Source organism: Camelina sativa, chromosome 1, assembly GCF_000633955.1.
Source record: "Camelina sativa cultivar DH55 chromosome 1, Cs, whole genome shotgun sequence".
NCBI classification, from domain to species: domain Eukaryota; kingdom Viridiplantae; phylum Streptophyta; class Magnoliopsida; order Brassicales; family Brassicaceae; genus Camelina; species Camelina sativa.
The window spans coordinates 13,556,936-13,569,607 of NC_025685.1; the positions used below are offsets into that span (position 1 = coordinate 13,556,936).

Here is a 12,672-nt window from a genome sequence, read left to right on the forward strand (position 1 = left end):
TGGATAGGGATAGGGCTCAGACGTGTTCAAAATTGTTTGCTCGCGACTCTTGGGGGACTTTGGTTCTCCTAGTACTGCCATATTCCGAGACTTTGTGTCTTGGGAGTATGGTTGGTATATCGACTTCGGATGACGATCCGGGGGGCGTTGTAGGGTGGCAACCCGAGAGACGAGTATGGATTTTCCTTATATATTATGGCATGCGGGTTTAGGCCTGATGAGGAGCCAACATTATGACATGCAGACTTAGGTCTGATGAGGAGCCAATAAAAACTCAAGGTTTAGACCTGTGAGTAAAGGAAAGTCCAAAAGTCGAGAGCAAATAATGACTGGAACGTGAGTCTATCGCCTAAAGGTGACCTTTCGTAGATCGGTCGGAGGAGTGCGGACCGTGGAGACAGTTGCACGGGAGTCCTTGGCTGATGGTTGTTCCAGATTCGAGGATGAATCTATTTTGGTGGAGGAGAATTGTAACATCCGTGTTTCGGGAATAGAATTTGAGATATGTTGAGTCAACCAAAAGAGTGGATTTTAATTAATTTTGGTTTAATTAAATCCTGGTTTAAGCTAATTAAACCAAAAACCCTTAATCTCTTTCTCAAAGTCACGCCTCCTCTCCTGTTTTTGCTATTATCGACATTGTTATGAGAGAGAGAGGGAGAGAAAGGGAGAGAACTCTTAGTTGTTTAGTGTAAAGGAGGAAGAGAAGGAGATGAAGCTTTTTATTTAGAGTAATGAGAGAAACAGAACTGTCAGGGTTTGGGAGAAGGAAGATCCGATTACTCAAAATATTTTGAAAGGTATTGATTTTTGGTAGGGTTTCGTACACTCTCCTTTTTACAGAAGTGAAATTGGATTAATATTCTAGGAGTTATTGGCAGTTTAGTGGGGCGTTTCGTCTCAGTTGCGGATTGACACCAGTGGATGTTTCGGGATCGATTGCGGTTTCACGTGAGATCTGATCGTTCTGAATTTTTGTGGGAAGCTTCTGGACATTTCGTCCTTGCTGTTCACCGAAGGGATTCGAAAGTTAACGGTTCGTTTTGATTTCGTGGTTTCACTTGTGAGGTTGTTCTTTTCTGATTTTTCTGGCAGTTTGTTTTCAATGTTTGTTTATTGGTGTGATTGGTTGTAGGAGCGAGTTTGGTTGTTCTTGGATATTGGAGAGCCTCTCATTTGGTTGTTGTTATTTTCATGAATCACTTGTTAAGGTGAGTGTGTGACCATGAGCTTATCTAAGCGATTGGGTTGTATGACTTGTTTTGTGTGATGATGTGTAGGTGTGGTGAAAGTGTTATTGGTTGTTCTGTTTAATGATTGGTTTGTTATATTTTATTTGTAGTTTTACTCTTGATTTGCTTGTGTATATAGCTCGTAGATGGGAGAATCGTCTCACTGGGTATTTCTATTCATACTTACGCATCTCATTGTGTTTGTAGTGTAGGTATAGGCAAAGTGTGACCGTGGGATCATGGCAATGAAGAGGAGGATGTTCTAGGGACTCGATTGGTTGTTATCTGGCATTGTTAGGTTGCTAGAGTTGGGTCATTAGAAATATTGTTAGGTTGTTGGTTCTATGTTTCCTGTTAGTTTATTATTGGATATTTATTGGTTATTGGTATTGGTTATTTCCGCTATTGGTTGTGATTGTGATTAGGTGGCTAGTGGGTATGGGACCACTATTTGTAGTTTATTTATTATTACTATGTATTATTATTATTTATTGTTATAAAAAAAACTGGTCATGTCGTTTGAATATGATCCTTACCTCAACACGGGATCCTAGGGCCGATCAAGAACTAGAAAGGAATAATTGGAGGAAGCAGAACAAAAAACAAAAGAAGCAGAACAAAAAACAAAAGAAGCAATTTGTTTTACCTTGCGAAAGATGGTATGCTTCTTATCAAGCCAATCAGACTTATCCAAAGTAAAAAAATAACTGACTTCCATTAGAATTGGGTGAGCTTGTATTAGCCATGGCTACAATCTCTCGGTGGTTAAACCTCAGTCTGGAATGGCATTCATCGGCAAAGACACCTCCATATATACTATCTCCACCTATTATAATTTCATTCACACAACATCAATTGAACTAATCCACCGAGCAAGCAGAAGAAAATTGATACAAGCTAGAGGTCTTAAACCTTAAAAATAATTAGAAGGCATCAATATTACCGGTGCCAGAGCCAGTGGGATCGCCGCCTTGAACGAGAAATCCAGGAATAACACGGTGGAAGATGGTGCTGTCGAAGTAACCCTCGAGGCATAGTTGAACGAATTTCTCTACGGATTTAGGCGCTTCCTTAGGCTACTACTACTCTTTTACATCTTTATTGTCTCCACAATCGAAGAATTCAAACACCCAATTAAACTATAACCGGATCAATCCCAATATCAGAACTTAAGTCAGAACCTGAACTCATCCATATTTGACCATAAAAATTCAGAAAACAAAAAAACTTATCATCCAAGAGACATGAATGAATCTGTTGTTTAGAAAAAAACTATAAATACGCAAGCATATAAAACAGAAGAATGTTTTAAACATATCAAAAACACGGAATTTCTTATTCTAAAGCAAAAACAAGGTTTGTTATCGGCAATCAAAGTATTCATGGCAAAGTATTCAAGAACTCAAAGTACAAAGGCTGGTGCATAAAAGTCATAGAACAAAAACTGATAAAACAAAAAACTCATTCGAGAACTCAAAGTACATAAACTGATGCTACCACATATCAAGAAGCATATAATTAACCTCAAATTCAAAGCAAACATACATTCAACCGATTACATTAAACATACACTGAAAATATTCCATTAACCTCAAAATACATAAATTGTTATTAAGATTAGAGTGACAACATGTCATTAATTAATGTGTCCTTTAAAGCCTTTTTGATTCACTTAGTGGCTCTGTTTTGCAATTAGATTTTGAAGCATGCTATACTTACTTTGCTTCTCTTGCAAAGCAAAAACCTTCTCTTTCAAAGGAAAATCTTTTTGCTTCATCTCATACATCCGCTGGACCTCCACCATCTTAAACTCCAACAAAGCCTTTTCTTCATCGACAATGCTCTTATTGTTGTTGTTTCTTTTCCCTTTTGCATTTGCAAACTTAACACCAGCAGGACGAGTAATTGTTTCTTCCTCTCCATGGCCACCTTTGGAGCTTAAAGATTGTCCAGAACTGTCTGTTTCACTTTCTTCTAATCATGGCGAAGCTCTCTCCAAGCATGCCCAAGAGTGAACTTCACCTTGTTATCGTTGAATAAGATTTAGTAAGCCAATTTCATGACATTATCCTCATTCTGGCCACTTGATCTCTTTTTTGTTGCAGCCTCATAGCTTCTTACAAACTTGCATACTTGTTCATTGATATCTGCCACCTTTGCTTACAGTGACTGAGCTCTCTCTTTTCTAAACCAGCTAGCTTAGAACTTGCAGCATAATAAGCTGTAATGCTTACCACCTTTTTCATCATTTGACACAATTGCATCCTTACTAGTGTTGAGCCAAGCACTGATGAGAACCACATCTTATGTGGGAGACCATTTTCTTCTACTAAAACGCTCATTAGGTTTATCTTCATCTAGGGTTGGAACATCAGTGCATTGGACAATAAAGACCGGTACTTCTGATGATCCAAGTCCTATACTAGGTTTAAAACTCTCATAATCAATATAGAAATTTAACTAACTTTGATTATGTAACTTACAGTTGCGTTTTTGAAGATTTGACTATTTCATCTTTTTTTTTCGAAGTTGTATATTTTTATTATAATTATTGTTGATAAATTTTCACTTAAGATGAAATTTATTTTACTTTTAAAATTATTGTATCAGAAAATTGCATTTACTTATTATAATCGTTCGTTTAGGATTACTTCGTCATAATATTTGTTTATGAGTAATATAAATATCAATAACTATTATGTTATGATGTTTGTTACTCTCTACAATAATTTTTCATACAATATCTTTTATTTATAAGTAGAGTTGCCTCGATTCATTATGACTTATCATTTAATAATTTTTAATTAGAGTTGAATCTTTTTACAATTTTGTTTTTTTAGTGTAAGTTTTTATTTTGATGGTTGTGCTTTTTAAACTCACAGTTATATATGTTGCATATTTATGAAGTTTTAGCCCTACTCATTTAATAATTTTTAATATTGTTATTTAGCATATATTTTCAAATGGTTTTATAATATATAATTCTAAATTTGATATTTAATTTTACTTGTTTTGAAATACTTCTCCCGCAAAATAGCGGGGTATGAGTCCTAGTTAAGAAAATAGTAAATATTATAGTATATCCTTGTTTGACTATTAGAATTCTAAAATCTTTATTATTCATTTAATAAGAGGAAAATGAGTTAATTTCTACTAAAATAACTAAACTGAAACAAAAAATTAGGCGTAGAATGACAACTATTTTAAAACGAAGTGAGTATAATATTTGTTATATAAATAAGAATAAGGTTATGTCGTCTTTAGTGCAGTAGCCAATGTTAATTACTTAATGCACAATGGGCGTTCGGTTTTTCGGTTTGGTTTCGGTTCTGTTTTTTCGGTTTACGGTTTTTTCGGTTTTATAAAAATAGAACCATAAAGAAACCATATGTTATTCGGTTTGGTTACGGTTCGGTTTTTTCGGTTTCATCAGAAATGAAACCATATAAAAACCATATGTATCACAGTTTGGTTCGGTTTCGGTTTGGTTCTGGTTTTTAACGGTTATTTCATGCTTTTAAAAAATAAATAGTTGATACATAACTAAAAATAAGCATAAAAGTAATTATGAATATATATATATAGGTTAGGGAATATAGACTTAGGTTAAGGATTTGTAATTCGATAGATTAATAGGAGATCAATAATTAAAGCCCAATAAAGAAAAAATTTATTGATATTGTTATACAATATAAATTTATAAAGAAACTAATTAGTAATTATATCTAACTATCCTAAATTTTTATAAAAAACCAAAAAAACCATTCGGTTTTACGGTTTTTAACCAGACCAAACCTAAACCAAATGGTTAATTAAAATGAAAACCAAATGGATATTAAGATTTAACCATAACCAAACCAAACCAGTTATTTCGGTTTGGTTTGGTTCAGTTTTTCGGATTTCGGTTTTTTTGCCCACCCCTGCACAAGATACCATCAGACCAGGGATTGAGTCTCGGTACCTATATTCTTAGGAATTTGACTAACGGACCGATTTGTTGTAGTCCAATGGTTGACAAAAAAAAATTATTTTCTTCCAATTATTAATAGGTTTAGATATTTAATTTCTAGTATGTTCTTTCATATTATCCTTCTAAAATTATCACATGAAATATATTAATATTATATGGGATGAGATACGTACAATACTAAATTTACATACAATCTTTTACAATCTTTCTAAAGACCAAAACAAACCCTAGGTAGGTTAGTCGATGCATACATATAAACTTGATCCCCAAGCTACTGAATCTCGGAAGTTTTCATATCCGATATTCTCGTATATAATTTGTTACAACTTTAGGCAACCCTACCTAGGTTAGTCGGTGCATACATACTTGTATAAATATTAGGTACAGCCTCTTTGATTCATTATCGCTCTTTTATTTTCAATTCCAATTCTTCGATCGATTTGTCTCTTCATCTTCGATCTTCTCTTATTCGTTGTCTTCTCCGTTGCTTGCAATTGAAATAACCATGTCTTCTCCGTTGCTTGGTCCACCAGAGATCCGAGACTCCAACGATCTCCTCACAGAACCCATCACAACTTCTGGTCCCAGCGACCCTTTCATGGACGCAATGGTCTCAAACTTTAACAAATTTAGTAAACTCAACGTCAGCTATTCACTTCCGATGGGACACACTGAGAATGGATCCGCCACGTACCTCTCCGCAGGCAACCCCTGCCTCGACTTCTTCTTCCACGTTGTTCCCGACACGCCCAAGGAATCTCTGGAGAAGCGGCTACAGGAGGCCTGGGACCACGACGCCTTGACCACTCTCAAGCTTATCTGTAACCTTCGTGGAGTCCGTGGCACCGGAAAATCTGACAAGGAAGGGTTTTACACGGCGGCGTTGTGGCTCCATGGTCACCATCCGAAAACCCTAGCTTGTAACCTCGAGTCCATCTCCAAATTTGGCTATTTTAAAGATTTCCCGGAGATTCTTTACCGGCTTCTACAAGGATCTGAAATCCGCAGTATCCAGAAGTCGGAATGGCTCGAGATAAAAGGCGGATATCTATTCTCTCTAGAAACCTGGAGAGCCTCTTTTGCAAGGGGTGGTGAAAGAAAGCTGGCGGCGACGAGGGAGCTGAGGGTAGCCAACGCAGGGAAAAAGAAAGCTACAGCTAGCTTGGATCACAAGCAAAAGAGAATTTCATTGGGGAAGGAGGCACTTTCAAGATACTCACACGATCCAGACTATAGATTTCTTCACGACCGTGTCTCTGATCTATTCGCAAATCAACTAAGAAGAGACGTTGAGTTTTTGACATCAGGCCAACCAAACAAAATCTCTCTAGCGGCTAAGTGGTGTCCATCTCTTGATTCTTCATTCGACAAAGCAACTCTTCTCTGCGAGAGTATTGCTAGGAAGGTGTTCCCCCGAGAGTCATTCCCGGAATACGAAGGCGTGGAAGAAGCTCACTATGCGTACAGAGTTCGTGATCGGCTAAGGAAACAAGTCCTTGTTCCCCTCCGGAAGACTCTGCAACTCCCTGAAGTATACATGGCAGCGAGAGATTGGGGATCTCTCCCTTACAACCGTGTTACTTCAGTGGCGATGAAGTCGTACAAGGAGATTTTCTTGAAGCACGACGCAGAGAGGTTTCAGCAATATCTCAATGATGCGAAGACGGGTAAAACCAAGGTAGCCGCCGGTGCTGTGTTACCTCACGAGATAATAAGAGATTTAGACGGCGGAGACGGTGGACAAGTCGCTGAGCTGCAATGGAAACGAATGGTTGATGATCTTAAAGAAAAAGGTTCTTTGACGAATTGCATGGCCATCTGTGACGTATCGGGGTCTATGAGTGGTGATCCAATGGATGTTTCCGTGGCGCTGGGTTTGCTAGTCTCTGAGCTATCAGAAGAGCCATGGAGAGGAAAGCTTATAACCTTCAGCAAAAACCCTGAACTGCATTTGGTTGAAGGAGACGATTTGAGGTCAAAAACAGAGTTTGTGATGAACATGGAATGGGATATGAACACTGATTTTCAGAAAGTGTTTGATTTGATTCTTGAAGTGGCCGTAGAAGGGAAGCTGAAGCCGGAAGAGATGATCAAGAGGGTGTTTGTGTTCAGTGATATGGAGTTTGATCAAGCGTCGACTTCGACTTCACCATACAATAGATGGGGATGGTCGCCTCCGACTCCGAGTAATGAATGGGAAACAGATTACGAAGTGATTGTGAGCAAGTACAGAGAGAAAGGGTACGGAGAAGCTGTGCCGGAGATTGTGTTTTGGAACCTGAGGGATTCAGGGTCAACGCCTATGCTCGGAAACAAGAAAGGAGTGGCTTTGGTTAGTGGGTTTTCCAAGAATTTGTTAAAAATATTCTTAGAAAATGATGGAGAGATTGATCCCATAATGATTGATCCCATAACCATCATGGAGGCTGCTATATCTAAAGATGAGTATCTGTCGCTTGTTGTAGTTGATTGATTTTAAAAGATTATCGAAAGTTACATTTGGTTAATTATATCTTTTTTTTTTGTTCAAATTGGTTAATTATATCTATGAATACAAATTTACACTTGAGTTTCCTTTATTTATTTCAGTAAATTGGGCCATATAATTTTGTTACAAAGTTCTAACAAATAAATAAAATGGATAGTTATAGGAAAAATCCAAAAACTAATACAATTAAGAGTCTAGGCAGTATGTTTAGTAATTAAAAATATACATCAAGGAAAGACTAAATTAGCCTTATGTTTATCTAACTATTTTATTAAAATACTAAAACAAAACAAAATTAAACTCATGATGTTATTTTAAGTACATGAGATTTTTGTTGATTTTTTTATAATTTTTTTGATAAAACCTAAAATGTGATATACTATTCTCGGCTAATTTTTATTCATAAAATCCATTATTTTCTAAAACCTACATAATTAGGTTCTTATATATATATGACTTTTTGTGTAATGTTATTTGTAGAAAGTTTGTCTAGTAGATGTAATTTTGCACAATTATGAACGTAACTTATGATATAGATCTTCGTAGATCTTAATATATGTGTGGTAAAGGAAAGTAATTGCATAATTGTTTGCTAGATTTAGTTTCATCTATATTAACATTTTTAAAGTACATTTTGTGTTATACTTTTTGAGTAATATTTATTTACAAATTTATTTACAAAGTTTTAATCCTTAAAAAATTGCACAAAAGAATAACTAAAACATGACAATACAAAATCGAGTACTCAACTAATACGTCTATGAAATTGTTAAACCAATCTGATTTCTAAAATATATTTTTTAAATTAATTTTTATTTTCCTAATTCAATTTTTGTTTATATTTAGAATCTTTACATTTAACATCATATTCCTAAATTAAGATCTTGAATCGAATATTATCCTTAGAATATCTTCACTGTATTGCTATTTTCCTTTTTTTTTCTTTATTGCTATTTTCCTTTGTAAATTAAAATTTTACAATCATTGCTTATAACTTTGTTCAAAAAAAAAGAAAAACAATCATTGCTTATAAATAGTTTAAAATACTATATAATGTGGTTATATGGCGGAACGGGTTATAGACTTGACATGTTTGAATTAACATTAGTAAAAATTTAAAATATTATTAACTCAATCTTAAAATACGAGTTAAATCCTCATTTAATTGTTTGGTCAACACAAAAAATATTTGAATATTAGACTAATTAGATCCAGGTAATTTAACTAAATTCAGTCAAAATATTAAATCATTAGCAAAATTTTGTCTTAATCAGATAATATCTTATAAATTACCTATTACATGTTTTATTATTTATTCTAATAATGAACAATCCAAATACTACTTAAATAAATATAACAAACAAATAGAAGTTAAAATTCTATTATTTTAAAAAATTATCTTGCGGTGTATCGCGGGTTAAAATCTAATACACTACAAAAAAAAACGTCAGTTTTTTTATAGATGTAGCGTCGGTTATAAAGTGTCTTTAATAGATCAAGTCAGTTTTCAAAGACGTAACCCTGCCCAACATAAACCTTTTTTACGTCAATTTTGGAACCAACTTAACGTCAAAATATTTACGTCAGTTGTTATAAAAATTAACGTTAATTATAAATTTATAACCAACGCCATGTTCATTCCTTTTATTATATATATATATATTACTATTTTTTACTACTAATTCAAAAAATAAAAATAAATTTTATAATCAACTAATAAAAAGAAAACTGATCATTATTCAAATTTTCAATAAATTAAATAAGTCGTTCTACATAAAACATAAATATTTTTAAAAATACACAATCTCAAAACAGTTGCTACTTATACAAATCATGTGTACTTGTACCAATACCACTCTTCAAAATACAAATGGGGGCCTTTTCAAGCTATTTTGCCTGAAACCAAACATAAAAGCAATTTCATAAGCAGCTTAAGAATTAATACGTACATAAGAGCAATTTGAAATCATGTGTACTTAAGAATTTACAATTTCCCTAATTTCCCTATGTCATTCTATCTCATTGGCTAGAATGAAATCAAATAGATAAGAAAACTCTGAAAATTGCAACACAAACATGTGAAACAAAGCTTCCACAAGAATCAGGAAAAGAACATAATTTAGTGAGACTAACCACGAACATAGCTTCCACAAGGACCTAACCATGCACGAACCAAACAAACCTCCATAATCTTTTATAGGTTGTCCTCTTCTTTTCCTGAAATCCTTTCCTCTGTACTGTTTCCATCCCATCTAAACCACACACAAAAAACATGACGTTTAGGGATATATATATATATATATATATATATATATAAATAACTGCAGTTCAATATTAAATTTTACAAACCTATAACACGAACTCTCCATTTCCCACTAACTAATTCTAGTCCAAGAGGAGGTGGTCAGGTGGAGCTAAGGAATCTTCATTCTGTGTACTAACAAACTACGTTAGAATGTCCCTACCAAAAATACAAACTACATTAGAATGTGAAATAAGTTCGTAATCAAATTCTACTACCATAAAAGGTGGAGCGAGTAAAAAAAACTTAGTTCAATCATTCCATTGTTTTTTTTTGGTAGATACAATCATTCGATTTTAGAGATACATTAACGAAAAAAAACTCAAGTCAACTTTCCAATATTTAAACTTTCCTAAATATTTAAACTTTCCAATACACATAAATAATTGAGCAACATTAACGGCGATGATATTGTATGTGGGAACTCGAATCAAAAACTCAATCCACACTTAGGATAAGTTTTTAATACTATACTAGGATTTACCCCTAGTACACAACAGATCAATATTTTTTTAATATAATAATATAATTTAAATTAGTGTTACAATGTTATATATATTTTGTTGTGGTTGGATTTGAAAAAATATGTGAATTAAATTTCAGAATAGATGTTACAATGTTATATATTATTTTTTTGTGGTCGAATTTGAAAAAAATATGTGAATTAAACTGAAAATACATAGGTCATCTCAGATTTATACATTGAAAATAAATATCACATATTTGAATAAAAATACATTTATATTTGAAAATAATTAATATTTGTTAGTCTTAATACCATTCATTAGTGAATATAAGTTAGTTTTTCTATTGGTATGTAATATTATCAAACTATAATAAATTACTATAATAAATTATATTTTTTTTTTTAGGAAAAACACATTTTTACATTTTTACAAACACAAAATATAACAATTTTGGTTACAATATATAAAGAAATATTAACAATTTAATCAAATATAATTATATAAACCCTAGTCTTAAAAAGAAAAAAAAAACAAAAAAACTATATACAAATGATTAAAGATATAATTAATCGATTGGAGACTCTCTGCTTAAGGTAAATTAATCGGTTGTAGACTCCTCGCCTGAGGGGAAAAATAATGTTTAATCTCAGATATACAAAATATGGTAGTGATAATATGTGAAGTAATGTAAATAACAGAACATGATAGTCCATGCATGGAACAAACAATGTTTTTAAATAATCCATAGAAGAGAACGAAGTTTGTAGTTTTGATGAACAAACTTGCTTCTTTATTGCTTATCTCGTTATTAATCACCTACAAAAACAAAATATCTTTTTTTTTTTTTGTCAAATCGTAGATTAAAACCTTAATCAAATATTACAAAGGAAAGAGATAACAATGCCTCTTTTGCTGCCTTATCGGTTCGGAAATTGTTTTTTCGTTTTACAAAGATGAAATCGCAAACTAAGAAATCAAGAGATAGAGCAAGGATGTCGTGTTGAATCCCATAGAGTTCCTTCAGCTGAAACTCCAAATTGAGTGCTTTGATCAACTGCTGTGAATCTGAAGCAAAAGAAAGTTTATGAAAACCAAGCTCCCGGGCATGGCGAAGAGCATGAAGCAAGGCCAAAGCTTCTGCCACTAGGGGGGAGCTCACATTCGTCGCCACCGCTGTACCGTGTCTCTCATAGGAGGGAAGGTGTTGCTCAAATATCCATCCAAAACCCGCTTGATTTGTTTCCTTATTCCACGCTGCATTAGAGAAACAGCGGATAATATCAGGATTTGAAGAGTTAGAATAGGTCGGTGGGGTTTGGGGATTGGGGCTTCTAGGGTAGATCTGAGCATTTACCCAGTTTCGGGCTTGGCTGATCGCTTGAGTGGCAACCTCCCGACTAGGAGTTAGGGTCTGCTCAAAAACTCTCCTGTTTCTATTGGAACACATGAGGTGAGTTGGAAGTTCTCAGTGTGTGTCCATTGATCCATATTCATCAATAGGGAGAATTCACATAACGATTGACCAAATATTTTTTGACTGTTGCATGGATCTTAGCATCTTAAGATCTTGATAAATAAGAAACAACAAAATAGTAGAAACAAAACAATAGTATCTATAATCGTAACACTCATAATAGGTTATATTAACCTTGTAATGAGAGAAAATCAAGTCTAGCTTTGCTTATGATTCATGTAGTGGAATGTGGCGCCTATAGGTTGTGTTAATGACATCTATTTATAAAGTTGAGATAACGCTTGATGACCAAGTTTAAAAGATATTGAAATAGCTTTAATTTTAAAATTTTGGAATGGTTGATTAGGTATATTCTAGTATTATGCTAGTATTTAGTTAATTTTGTTACTATATGATGTCAAAAGATCTTAACACTTTGAATTTACTTAATTTTATTGCTAGAATTAGGGAAGTTGTTTATTGGATTAATAATCTGGAGGAGTCATTAGCAGATAATAAATGTTGACTTTTTTTGCCTTATATATATGTAACGCCCGCGAACTAAAACTCTACCTTTTGGGGGTGGGTGTCGATCGACACCCATGATGGTGTCGGTCGACACCAAGGTTTTCTGGTTCGACCAGATTGAGTTTTTGATCGATTTGGTTCGGTTTGATTTAAGAAAACCATAGAACCGGATATTAAAGGAGAAAACTCGAACTAGGTCGTGTTTTTGTTGTTTGTCGCTGCTTGAAACAGA

At 33.9% G+C, this 12,672-nt stretch overlaps 1 protein-coding gene across 1 annotated transcript; it reads left to right on the forward strand.

The window, feature by feature from the left end:
* On the forward strand, positions 5,708–7,675 carry LOC104789797. Its single transcript, XM_010515446.1, has one exon. The coding sequence runs from the start codon at positions 5,708–5,710 to the stop codon at positions 7,673–7,675; it is 1,968 nt and encodes a 655-aa protein (XP_010513748.1).

Excerpts from the sequence above, each read along its gene's own strand:
- LOC104789797 (XM_010515446.1), top strand. The coding sequence starts at position 5,708 with ATGTCTTCTCCGTTGCTTGGTCCACCAGAGATCCGAGACTCCAACGAT.